The 14,568-nt window shown below is 38.8% G+C and overlaps 1 protein-coding gene across 3 annotated transcripts in view; it reads right to left on the reverse strand.

The window, feature by feature from the left end:
• The window catches only part of ACSL3 (acyl-CoA synthetase long chain family member 3), a 62,962-nt gene that overhangs the window by 30,045 nt on the left and 18,349 nt on the right, over positions 1-14,568 (reverse strand). For all 3 annotated transcript variants that reach the window (XR_010474716.1, XM_065074101.1, XM_065074100.1), the window contains exon 2: positions 1,332-1,753. Coding sequence is in view for 2 of the 3 variants with exons in the window: in XM_065074101.1 (XP_064930173.1) it covers positions 1,332-1,682 (351 nt within the window). In the remaining variant the exon portion in view is untranslated. The remainder of the gene's footprint in view (positions 1-1,331; positions 1,754-14,568) is intronic.

The following is a 14,568-nucleotide window of genomic DNA, read 5'->3' on the forward strand; positions in this document are numbered from 1 at the left end:
AGGTCAACACCAACATTCTTCAGCTTTCCAATATTCAGAACACTTCGCTTACATAATGGAAAAGGCTAAAACTCTTAAGTTCTTAAGCCTTACGTTACTAATTATGTTTAATAAACAGAGCACAGATCACAGGCAGCCAAAATTCTGATTTGTGCTCAGAAGCCCACTTTGTACAGCATGAACTTTGTACAGCCCACTTCGTAAAGCATAAACTTTCTGTTTCTTTACAGGGCAATGGGGCAGCAACACCTGCATCAATACAGATGATATGTATCCATTTCCCCCAGCATTTCCTTCACACTGAAAAGTTAACTCCAGAGCTGGGAGAAAGTTTCATTAACAATTAAAGCTTCTGTGAAGATTTTAACAGAACTAAACTTTGCCGTGTATTGTAATATTAATCAAATTCTACTTGAAACATTATATTCCTCTATCAGGATTAAAACTAGAAAAATTTAGGAATCCTTTATTACATGAAGAGATACTTTTTTCTTCTGCAGGAAAAATAACCTTAACTAAAAAATGTCTTTATAGGCTGGAGTTAACTTCTAATACAGAAGTGCAGACCTTTAACACATATCGCACGTGCCCTGTTAATGGTATCTGGACTTGCTTCTTCAGGCAAAACTGCATTTTTGAACAAATATAAAGCACCAACTGACAACACAAGCCAGTACTTAAAAGACCATCAAAATTCAGTCCCTTGAAACAACAGTTTTATATTGAAATGCCATCTCCCACATGTACCATGACTACAGATTAACCGAGAAGTAGTTCACCTTAAAGGAGATTGAAGGGGGGGAAAAAAATAAAAGACTTAAAGTCTGTGCAATCCTTTTCCAAACAGAAACTTCATTTAAGCTCTGAATTCACAGGGCAAAACAGTAAATCCTTCAGTTAGAAATAAATGTACAGGAAAGGCACATCTGAGGTTAGGCATCTAGTAATTTTTCTATATTTATCTGATTATCGTTCAGAATAACACAGAGGGAGACTTTTTTTTTTTAATTCACCTAAAAGGAAAACTTTAAAGCCAGTTACATCACCAGCTGAGTATTGAAAACAAATACCTAACGCACATCTGCATTTTTTCCTTTGGCTAAAGCCATAAAAAGGATATCTACTCAAGAATGCAAAGAAGGCGGCGTAGATTTGTTTTAAAGGGCAAGTAAATTATCTAACTCCCAATCCTTCGTTAACTCTTTTCACAACTATTTATCTGAGAAGAGAAACTTTTTCCCGATTTGCTTTACTGGACTAGAAATATTGCAAAAGAAAGTAAATGGACTTAAAAAACCAAAAATCTTGAGGCAGACTGCAAAAAGACTTACCTTTTTAAAAACTTTTCCTGATGGCTGGATTTCATCTTCCTCTTTTAGGATTTCACGTGTTCCCAAGAGTTTTTTGTCCTTAAATTTAGTTTTAGCATACTTAAAAACTTTGTCGAGCGTATCACATCCAGGATATAAAACAGAAGCTAAGCAATGTTGACTGTTAACAGACCTGTATGCAGCCCCAGGCTTGTTATTCACAGGTTTAGCTTTAACCTGCTTGGCTTTTGCTATAGCTTCCCTTGATCCTGAAAATATGTACCAGGGAATGTAAGTTACAACGGTGTACACCAAGATTATAAAGTTTATAAACTGTAGAAGAACAGGGTTGATGTCATGCTTCAACTTCATTTTGGCTGCTTGTGAAGGTTATGAGGAAGAGTTCGGAAACATGGATCAATCAGACAGGGATCCAAAAATATCTGAAAAAAGAAAAGAAAAGGTTACTGGTAAACTCTATAGATATTGGTAGGGGGGTTATTTTCAAACATATTATAACAAACCATATGCCAGTAGGTCTTTTCATACAGAGATCTTAAACCCTAACACAAATGAAACAATACACTGATCCATGAGGAAGAACTCTTCCATTCCCATTTAACAGATTGCAGTACTTACTAATACTTTTATTTCTCTGAACACTACACAACACAAATAAGGAATTCAGGACCTGGGTTAATCAAATGACATGTAAACGCCATGTATTTATCTGAAAACATTATGTGATTATACAACTGAAAAGATTCTCTCTGACCACATCAGAACATGTCCATGTGCATCTTCACCAGCAATCTCTATGACCTCTGCCTGTAAATGATCAGCCTCCAGACAAGCCCTAAGACACCGGCAATGCCACCGCTCTGCCCGCACAAACCCCGAGCACTAAGCAGCTGAAAACACTTTCCAAACGTTGTACAGACTGGGACACCGATGTAAGAGAGGGAAACTGTGACCTTCCTCCACAACAGAACTCTGCTGCTTCTTTCATTCCTGGGGACTTTCCATCAGCCCTGGGATCTCAGCCTCAGTACCAGTATGCAATGGGCACACCTGCTACATAAACAAACATGTCAATAAGGTAACTAATAATTGGTAAATACTGCAAAACGACTTATAAATATCCCCCAAATCCTAGCAACAGCACTGTGAAGAGATGTGTAACTTTTTCCAGCGTTCCTAGTGATGCCGGGATATTCATTGTGACTTGTTTTAAAGCATCATTTATCATTCTGAAGAACACAACTTTCTAATGTATTCTCCTGTGAAGGCAAGAAATTATGCCACCTAGCTAAAAGATTTTTTTTTTAAATTATAGAAAACAGGGACACTTGTCATAATGGCTACATCAGAGAATGAGCTACCAGTTATAAATATCAGTGCTTTGTGCATAAAAGCAGAATGAACTAAAAATACACTTCATTCAGTTAACTTTTCAAAGGTATTGATACAACTGTATTAAAAGCAATACCATACCAATTAAAAGCAATACCATATTAAAAGCATACCATATTAAAGCAATACCAAATCAAGCAACTAATAACAATGTGTACATAAGATGCACAACTTTGATAATTCTAAACTAAGTACATTTTCATTCATAAGATACAGTGCCAGTACCATATCATTCTCCAGTGATGTCTTTGGAAAGTTTCCAGTGACTTTTTAAAAACCCTAATGAAAAGAAATGTTAATTGAAAATTTAATGTTTAAATCATGTAATATCATTCAGTAGTAATGGAAAGAAACCTTGCTTCATGATAGCTACATTAGAGATGTAGGTCCTTTACGGAACAGATCAATCCAATACCCTTCCTTCATCTGTAGGACGAGATTAATCCCATCTTTCTCTAAATCATTCAGGTTTTTTTAACTCCAAGCGAAGAGATTTCACCATCACCTTCTTCCCTAACATGCTGCTGTAACCTCATCATTAACACCGCAGCGTTACCAGCAACTGAAGGAACCAAGCGACATCAAAGTCTGTTCTGCAAAGCGCCCAGAGACATCTGCAAACAGAGCGCGGGAGCTCTTCACGGCAGGGACACACGGAACACGCAGCACAGGGGGAAAAGGATTTAGAGAATTGCGCTGTTGTTGGTAGCTGCATAGAATATGCTGTTTTAAAGCTGAATCCAGAGATCGCACAATGAAAGTTTGCCAATTTTTCAAAAAGTTATATGCTGTATTATAATTTTGGCTGGTCCAATTTGGGGGGCACTATTTTTTCCTCCTCTCCTCCTTATAAAGCTGGAGAATTTCTCTGTGCCTAAGAAGTAAAAACAGAATTTAACCAAACACCGTTACATGCAAAAATTCAGGCATCTGATTGGACACCTTTTGGAAAATTGTTCTCCAAAGAAATGCCCTGTCTGACAAAGAGCTGAGCCTGTCCAAAAATATTCTTCCTGTGTTTCAGAACTAACTTTGCTTAGAGAGGCACTGAGGCCATTTGACTTTGCAGGCATCCCAACAGCTTTATTCCTGCCTCAGAAGGAGAGAGGAACCTTTCCCACCACTTCTACAATAACCATGCCGAGGTCTCACATCCACGTCTCCTCTGGCTTCATCCAACAGATTGATCATTGCCATTTCCAGCAGAACAAACTCAGCTAAATGGATCACTAAGCATCTAAAAAATTATTTTGATGACAATGTAGAAGCAAAACTTATCCCTAACTTGAGACTGGAGTGCTAGTGGTGAGACAATTATCTTCTACTGCAAGCAAAACCAATGCAGCTGAACATGACGGTACCTTTTTGGAGTTTGTTTGGGGTTTTTTGTTGTGTTTTTTTGTTTGCTTGTTTTTGTTTTGTTTTAATAGAAGGTCATTTAACCTCCCAAAATATCAGTTTTAATGGCATTGTAAAAGAAAAATATTGTTTTAAGATACAATGTTTGCACCTCAATTCTCTCTATAACAATTGCTATTTTGAAGGTTAAATGTATGTTTTTTAAAAAAATAAAAATACATAATTAATAATCAATTTGCAGAATTAAAGTGAAAATGGAAAGTTTTAGGGCAATTTTCAAAGGTATATCAAATGTGAAAGGCTTGAAAGGGATGCACTGGTTACTGTTCAATATTCTGCCTTTTAAAGAGTACTAAACAACAAAATCAAAATAAACAAAACTCTGAAATACTTAGTGAAATACTATACTAGGACGTTAAAATGTCATTGAAATACAACTTGTGGTCATCTCGTTAACTTTGGAAGTACATGACAGCTTTTGACCATAACAGGACAGTAAGTAAACCCAACATTTTGGGGCAGGGAACGGAAAGCAAAGGACAACGGGATCCTAAGCCATTTTCCTGAGTATTAGTTAGACCGTGACACTGCAAGAAAGCCACTGTCTTCACAATACTGGAATTCTGTTCTTAGGTAACTCCTGCTTTATCACCGGCAAAAAAAAAATATATATATATGACATGTCAAAATATTTTAACTTAGTGGTTCGGTCTGCAGACAAGCCGTAAACATTTGGGTGGTTATGGAACACACATCCTATCTGGTTTCACATAATCCTGCCAGGGTTTTCGAGGAATGAGCATTCAAATCCACAATAGTGATGCAAGAAATGCTGGCAGATTAAAAACTGGAGGAAAGAGATGCTCATTTATGCAATAATACAATTTACAGCAAAGCTGTGCAGGCGAATGTTTCTGCACACATATAATAGCTGTTCAGTTTATATGTAATTCTGTTTCATGTAATAGTCACCGAAAAGGAAAAGTAAGACCACAAGAAAAAAGTTACACACTTCTTCCAATAGCGAAGAGGAGCAGCAACCAGCACACTCATTCATGAGCCTGGTGAAGTAAAGCAGCAGTTTCCAGAACTGATCCTGCTTAATATATAATCAGTGATTTGGTCTGATAGCCTACTTATATAATACTGTTATACCATTTAGTTTTAGAAGAGAACTTTTGTTAAATGAGAAAAAAAAAATCCTTAAAGGAATGTGCTTACTAATTGACCTGCTTATAATAATTACTCTACAATGAAAGCATGAATTAACAAGAAACCTTATGCAACTTCTCATCGTGGTAGGTACAGGTATAACAGCCAATACAAGATGTTCCCATCTCAGTTTACTCAACAGGAGCTGTCGCAGGCAACTGTGTGAAATCCAGAAATGGAAAATTCCCATTAAATATGGCAATTATAAAATGCATCCTCCATTCTTTCACTTGTCTTTTATAATAAATAAATGAAACCTTTTGCTTATTTAATACTGCACTGCAAAATAAAGCCAGCTGTAACATGCACCACAGTCATGGTCTGTACTCCAGTCCAGTATAACGAAGGCAGCTGGAGGAGTTCTAGTTAAATTCAGGAGCTGATGCTCCTCGCCTGCCTCACCAACCCTGAGCCCCCCAGCATCCTTATGTGTAACACCGGTTCTACCATTTGAGGTGGAAAAAACGTACCTATCTTTGCAGGCAGAAAATACATTTCAGCCTGAGTAGCAAATATTCCTGGACACTTAGGGGTTTTATTTATTGCTCTTTGTAGAAAGAAATCCTTCTTAAAAACCTGTGCCAGCAATTCACATTTAAAACATGCTGCAAACGTACACATTTCATACCTATTACCCATCTGCAGTTATTATTATTTATACAGCTATTCAGTCCTTAGGCTGAATACGTTCCAGAAAACATTTTCAGTGAATTGACTATACACTGCTTGAGGTAGGTACCCAGGGTGCCCACTGTCCCATATCTTGACTTCCATGATTTCACACGTACTAATTAAACAAAACCAAACTCAAACCCAGAGATTCCTGGACACCTTTGCACAAAAAACAAACAAACAAACCAAAACAAACCAAATATATCCATCAACAATTTATAGTTGCAGGAACACACATTAGATTGCTCTTACCAGTGAATCTTGCAAAAAGAAACAGAATTGTTAAGATTCACAGGAAGGATAAAACAGGGTTAGGCTTTATTGGACAAAATAACTGAGTATCTTCATGTATTGCTTGATGTCTTCATTATAAAAACTACCAATCCAAGTACTCAAGACAATATAACAAAGACCATAATATAGAATTTTAATTGTATCATAAATTAGTCTCTATTAGTTTACATCCGGACTTAAAAAGCAACATTAACAACCCTAAGAAAGCAGGTTTTTTTACTACATCTGGAATTCACTATGAGAGCTGCAAGGGAAAACATTTCTTTGCTTGCATTCAGCAAGTCAGCTCTTCTTTTACAAAAAAAGAGACCTAAAAAACCAAATTACTGTTATTCATTTATAAATACTCATGTACTATATCAAAACACAAAATAAAACCAAATGTACAGAGAGGCAACAGCTTGTGCTTCACAAGGAAACTCCCTTGACTATGAAGAGAGGTAGAGCCTGAGATAATGAGCAGTGCTGAAAAAAGAATCCTAAATGTATAACTATCTAAGGGGAAGATGTGTATTGCAATACAGATTTAAGACAGTTACATTTGAAAACAGATGTTCCTCAGTGTTTTCACACACCTCGTGAAGCAGAGAGGACAGAAATCCGAACAAGCCCTAGAGAGAATGGTGGAAATGGATGCCTTGGGTCCCTAGAAAAGAGTTGGTGCTCATCACATTTTCCCAAATTTGAAGCAAGGGCCCATCTCAGCTGCCCCACGACTGCTGACAGAGCCTGTGTCACTCCCCAGGGCCCAGCTCCCCCCAGGCCATCCTGCTGGTCCCCTCTCTGGCAGGCCCTGTGGTTTCCATGCAAGCGCAAACCTCTGCTCACCTTCCAGCCTCCCTGCTCCTCCATGCCACCCTTTTCCAGGGTGCCTGGGGCTCAGCATCACTTCTAGGGCAAGGGAGACCTTCCAGGCACCTCTCAAACATCCACAAAACCCTTCACCAGGCAGACCCAAAACCCTGTTCCAAAAGCGAGAGCCTCTGTTGAGTCACGCTGGGAACATCAATTCCAGTCCTTGATTTCTCACTCCAAGTCCTGAACAAGAGACACCCATCTCTCCCTGGACTCTGCCCCTCTCGATACTACACATGTTGTGAACTGCTATTAGCTCGCATAGAAAAAGGTACAGTGGGAGACCAAAACTGATTACAGCTTTTCTCTCAAAAGGGTGCAGATTTTCGGGACATGGGGAAAACAACTACTGTCTGCAAACACATAATGGGTAATTTGGAGCTACCTTGCCCAGACTGTCCTGGAGTCTCCAGCTGTGACTCACCTCTCGCACAACCCTAGGTGAACACCCACGCTCTCTAACTGCTCCCAGTTGCGCTGAACTCCACTCTTGATGGCAACCCAGGCGTTTCTGTGCATGATCATGTTTCTGAAAAAGTACACGAGGGCACACACAGACCATCAGAAAAGACATTTCAACCTGGAACAAACCAGTTTAAGGTGTTTAACAGACTGCCAGGGCAGCCAAGGCTGCTCATGAAGTACATGGCCTGGGGTTGTGGTTTCAGTTTGGCTCAAGCAGATTTAATGCTGGGCTGCTAATAAAAACAGACCATTCATCTCGAAAACATGATCCAGCTCTTTCCCTCCACTGTACAACACAGGAGTGCCTGTGTGGCTAGGACTGAGTCAGGTTAGCTTGCTGAGCCAGTTTAAACCCTCAGCTTCTCAGGGCAGAAGGGCGGATTTGCCTTTGTATCAACCTTGGTGCACACTTGAGCCTAGGGTGAGTCATTACAGGCGCCTAAATCAACAGAAATTAGTACTACAAAAGAAGTTATTCTTCTGCTATCTTCAACTGGGTAACCGTGAATAGAGCGGTGCTCATGCCATCCCAAAGAGGGAACACACGGCTGGCCACGCTGTAAATCAAACCTCTTGGCTGTAGGAAAACCAAGATCAGCATAAACCAACACACAAAACATCTTGTGACTTGGTCATCACCAGTACACTGGGGGATCAGAGAAGAGCTGTGGTCTGGAGCATTAACCTTCTGCTCTCACTACTAATGATCTCTCTCCACTTGCTTTTTTTGGAGATCCCCCTTGGTGGTTGCAGGTGCTACAGACTAAATGTGTTTAAACTTTGGATGTATGCTATTAATCATGCCTGTAAGTACAAAGAGATTTAATCGGTGCCCTTCACATCTCAATGCCACATTTGTAAAATGCCACTTCTCTTTCCTTAGTGGGTAGACAGAAGGGACGTTATTCGAATAAATATGTTATTAGGTACTTGTTAGACACCAAGGTACTCTAACAGTAGGAATTACATGAACAGAAGTCCTTTACTCTAAGGAGGGACTTTCTACTACATAAACTTGATTCGAGACAATGAAAGTAGTTTTATTACCTAGAAAAGTTTGCAAAACATTAACATTTTCTTTCCCCCTTACACCAAGAGGAAAAATGTCACACCTAGTGGTGGCAGAAAAGAGGTAGACAAATGTTTTAGCACAGAACTAAATTAGATGTTAGTTAGAACTAAATTAGATGTTAGTTGACATCTCTAGAGGGCAAAGACCTGCGCTTTCACTTATATGGTCCTTGGTATATCCAGCCATTTCTAAAACGGTAACGGTAAGCAGGTGTTAAAAGCCTCCATCTCTTATCAGCCTATTACATGTATTTCCATGTCCCGTTTGTATGAGATATCACTGCATGTTGCAGGGGAGTGAGAGACTCAGGTTCGTAACTATATCCTTCGCTTTCTAACAAAACAAAACCAGTAATAACTATGAGGACCTGAAAGCCAGAGTGACAATCACAAAGTAGATAGCTTTATTTTTCCCCAAAAAACTATAGGACTTTCAATGCACAGGCCGTTTGTACGGGCTACAAACTGAAGTTTAAAACTTTGTTAAGGTGAAAAGTAAAATTAAATCAAAATAGGTTCAGGACAACACTTAAACAGACAATCCCAAAGCTCCTGTTACCTATGACAGAAGTAGCCTTCCAAGATACTAAAATCAGCTGAAAATGCAAGCCCCATTGCAATTCTTTATTTTAGAAACTCTCCTGTTAAAAACATTTTAAAACTTATTTTCCTTAAATAAGGGTGGTTTTTTTTTAAACTTATACAAGACAGGTTAACTATGTAAAGGATTGATGAATACATCTCCTATAACAATAAAACACAGCTCTAAGGTAACAATTGCTGTCAGCAAACCACACTTCCCAAGAAGCTAAAATCACTGTTACTACTACCACAGAGAAGAAAATAGCAGGATAAAAACTATAAATAAAAGTCATTCAACAAAGTAATGGTTATGCCAGGAACACAATCCAGTGCTGCTGTATTTTTTGTCTCCTTTTCTTCCCACTACATCATACTATTTCATGGCAAACAAGTATCTTACTCATTTCAGGCTTTTTATCAAATATTGTCAAGATATTGCTTCCATTTCTTCTCATAAGCAGTTATTAGAGCATTTAAGAGATGTATTTAATGCCAGACTAAATTAAATGTTTTCATATTTGTGTTGGAGAGGCAAAAAATGTAATCAATAAAAGTACCTTACTGCTGGAGAAGACCTCAGAGTAACTTTAGCATCTGCAAATTAACTGTTGAAGAGAGACAAAACCACCAAGTTTCCCAAGTATTCTGCTAGATTTTGAAACCACAGATACAAATTAAACATGGAAGAGCACTTAAACAAAAACGCCAATAGTACTGCATACACAGTATGAACAAGTCTGCATAAAAATAAACCACAAGCTTTATTATTACCCCCAACCATTGGCTTCTGTAGAAGCAGAGCAACAGCCCAGTTATCACTGCCAGTTTATCACTCTCCAAATTCCTACAATCATTTTGCAATTGTTGAAGACAATCCTCCTAAGTCCTTCCACTGGGAGGCAGACTCTGCTTTCCATTCTAATGGAAGGGCCTGACCAGAATGGTTTGATATGCCATTTTCTACTACAAAATACAGCCTCAGATCAGTTCTCTATTTCTGGGAAATCTGAAATGCTAAGGAGTGAATAGGTCTGCTGTGTTTGTTTCTCACAAATCAAAACAGAAATTGATGTTCTGCTGCTATATATTCAATTTGCTTGTGTGCTGTATTCTAGCAATGTATTCGTCAGATCAGAACAAAAATTGGACACAATGATACCAGAGATTTTTAGTAGTAAAGGTGCTTCTGTTTTCTTCTCTAGCAGAATTTACACATGCATAAAAATGTTCTCATTTACTTCTAGATGAATTAGAGTTCAGATAGTGTGACAGTAACAATTATTAGCCATTATCCTATATTAATTTTTTTTAAAATACCAGTCAGACAGCTCCAAAATCTAGTAAGCCCTATGATTTATACTGATTTTGCCTTCTTTCTGGAATGTCTTTATTGATGGGCTTTTGTTAGGGATAACCTTAAGCCAGAACTTCTTTAAAGAAGAAACAGCAGATGAATACACTCAAGCAACAAAGCAAACCTGAGAGAACAAAATGATGATACAGGCTTCAGAAGAAAAAGTAAAGAATTTATTCCAAGTCTTTAGAGAAGTTCCTCATAAGAAAAAAAAAAAAAAATCATCCAGAGGAACAATACTTTCAAGAGGAATTTTACAATACATTTCAAAGGAATGAGGACAGCCACAGCATGATCAAAGCTCTCAAAGTGATAAAGTGGGATGTTTCACCACTTAAATTTGAAAGGCTGAGCTGTTGACATTTTCAATACACTTTCTCTTTTGAATCATAGAATCACAGAATCATTTTGGTTGGAAGAGACCCTCAGGACCAACCATAACCTAGCTCTGGCACTAAACCATGTCCCTAAGAACCTCATCTAAACATCTTTCAAACACCTCCAGGGATGGTGACTCCACCACTGCCCTGGGCAGCCTGTTCCAATGCCTGACAACTCTTTCCATGAAGAATTTTTTCCCCGATATCAGAAGGTTAAATATGTTTTCAGATTCCAATTGCTTGGGCTTTGGTGTGCTTCTGTTGGTTTGTTTTTCTTTTTTTTAAACAACGTCACAGTGTCCAGTCATCTACAGGGATTTACCACCAAAAAAAATGTAATTAAAAAGTTCCCACGGGAACACCTGCTTTTCCCCTGCCTCACTTTCCTCTGGGGTGAGCACATCTCCAGAGCAGGGTCAAACCGTCTCCTCACAAGTCCCTCAGAGGGGACCACCACCTTTCCAGAGAGAGACCACTGCTCCCAGGGCCACGTGCATGCTTCAGACAACGTCTCATAACATGCACTCCCAAAATAATGAAGAGCTGCCCCCCAGTCACACAGCAAAAAAGCAACAGGAATGCAATTTATGAAGAACACAGACCCAGAAGTGTTGCCTCAAGCCAACATCTGCACAAGACTCACCAGGCATTTCACACCTCATGAAGTGAACCTCTCCGCATGGACCAAACGAGACATATCAAAAGCAGCACCTCACTCCAGCAACTACACAAAAGCAGAAAATAACTTGTAGAGCTTTTCCTAAGCACAAATAGAAAGGGAGAAATGTTCTATGAATATGCAATTTTCAAGTACACTTAGAGTAATTTTACCTCTGCCACAAGTTATAGATCTATTCTCAAAAACACTCTTCTGTTTCTTAGACTGCTTACATCAGTATCTGTGAAATCACATCTCCTAAACACACAGATGTATAGGTGATTACCCTTGACTCCTACACTGTTTAACAGAAATACTTTACGCTTACATGTATTTCTACATATACCCTAATTGTACCAGAATGCATTGCCCTTCTCTCAGTACACTAAAAAAAATGACTTGGCTTACTGAACTTCAGATTTCAAAAAGGCTCAAATTAAACCAAACTGTGATTTAAGACACTAGTAATGTTGCACACACAATCAGCAGAAATAGACTTAAGCAAATGTTTCCTATGGATATAAGCATGACACTATAAATGCCAAGTTGCCAGAAGGAATGGCATCTGAAGCCACTTACGTAGAAACTTCTTTTTTGCCTTTGCCACAGAGGCACAGCCCTGTTCTCTGCAACACCAGCGCGGGCCAAAACGGCTCCTGAACAGAGCACTTGACAATGCCCGGGGACAGACACCACACAAGCAGGTTTCAGCTATTGCTGCGCCAGCCTCATTCCCCGTGTATTTATGAGCAGACAGCACTCTTCTGCACTCAAAAAGTGGGGGGTGACCCACTGGGAGTCACACAGAAGCTTATATTACAGAAACACTAGCAGGCTTTTCCGCTGCAAACCACTGTATAAGGTTTTTATTTCTCTTGGCTGCTCTGAAATACTAGGGACAGTGGGAAATACAATATTACAAAACAAAGAAACAGCAAAGGAAAAACAAAATATTTCAAGTTCAGCTTTTTCCTAAAGAGCTACATTATCTAGGTTTCATGTTACACTGCTTGGGGAAATTACTGCTCTGTTCAAAATCCAGCACTGGAATTTATTTAAATATAGGATAAGGATGTCTGCCCTGCCCATTTACCATCTTATTTTCTAACCTTAGAAGTAACAGAACATGAAGACAAACTCTCTCCTCTATCAAACTGGAATGAATATCCTTTTCTCTCTGTTTATTATTCTTTCTCTTTTTTTTTTGTATGCAAAGCAAGGCAGGATCAGTTATGAACATGCCCAACAACTGCATAACATGAAACAAATGCAAAACAAGGACTCATTAAACTAGTGGCCATTTTATTCTACATGAAGAAGCATTAAAGCAGTGTGGTCCTCAGCTCTGAGTCCTTCTGTGTCACCCTTGAAAATAAAACTTACAAACACAGGTGCTCAAAATCAGAGGACAATATCCACTGCTCACAGATATGGACTGGAGCGAACAAAGCTGCTAAGGTAACAATCCTCACATGAGATAATTCAAGTCAGTGGTTCAGAATCAGTATACAAATACTATGTAGGTAGATGAAGTTTCTGGCAGAAGGGAATCCTCATTTAGATTCTATTCAGGGAAAACAAACACACCCTTAGACTCTGATTATGTAAACACGGCCAAATTATTGAAGTACCTGGCTGGGTACCGCAAGTTTGTAAAACAAGAACACCGACCTTTATAAAAAAAGAAAGGTGCCATAGTACCCACAGCACTTGCAAGAATTTTGTGAATATTCCCAGGCAAAATTATTTTGCCTGTCTAGAATAAACTAGAGATTGTCCTGAATAAACTATTAAATATTTCCAGAAGAAAAATGTAAGTATTTTATCTGTTTTATGAGCCACCAACATTTCAAAAACCAAAAGTAACTATGTGCATTAAAAAAAAATTCCCTGAACCATGAAAATTTAAGCTAATAATGTAATTAAAATATATACCATTTCAACCACTGTACTCCTAGACTCTTATCTTAGATGTATACACACCTACAGATGCACACACACACAAATCAGGCTAGTAGCTCTCTCCTTTCACACCCTAGACCTGGTCACAGTTGTATATGCGAATGCATAACACAGGATGTGGACAGAATATTTCTTTAATAAAACTCATTTTATTAGTAAATGACAGATTTTTTTGAAAACCAAAGCGGTCAGAAGTTTCTTTATGAATGTCTATTTTAGGTAGTGCTCCCAACCGAAAACCCTCGCAGCACTTTCCAGCACACACTAACAGCCTTGGCTTTGTGGCCGGGATGCTCACACACCAGCTCACAGCCCTCCTACGCTTCATTAGAAACTGGATTTGTATCTTGTTCTTGAAAGTACTGGATGTTATCAGTTTAAACTATTTGTACAGATTGTAAGAGAACTAGATAAAAATCTCCATCAGCATTTTTCCCCCAAAGGGAAGGGGAGGGAGGAATAAAAATCTACATAGTTATGCACACTGCAGAACTGGAAAATATTTTCTAGGCAGCTCAAAGCTGTCCATTACAAAAATAATTTCTCCAGTCCCAGCATCGCCAGAACAATACAGTGCAGCGATACCTGATCAGAACAATTACGCTGCAGCTACCCATGACTGACAGACCTTCCCCAGCAGTGTGTGCACAACAGACTGAACCCACTTGTTGCTCCCTGGCCGAGCACTGCTGGGACCGCTGCCTCCCTCACCTCTCTCCTCTTCAGCACTCACCAAACATATAAATCCATACCAAATCTGCAGACAAAAGAAAAAGCACACGCATCTCTCTATATAACTGCTTAAATCCCACTGCAAAGCTATCATCTCGTGCTTCTCTTCTCCTGTTCCCTTCTGCCTTTCTCCATACCCACATATTTAAAACACAGACTACAGACATCCCCCTTACCAAACACAAATTAAACACACATCTAACTATAAAAACTAACCATAGATGCTTCACTTTCCACATTTTTCATAGG

The sequence above is a fragment of the Columba livia genome, chromosome 9, assembly GCF_036013475.1.
Source record: "Columba livia isolate bColLiv1 breed racing homer chromosome 9, bColLiv1.pat.W.v2, whole genome shotgun sequence".
Lineage (NCBI taxonomy): Eukaryota > Metazoa > Chordata > Aves > Columbiformes > Columbidae > Columba > Columba livia.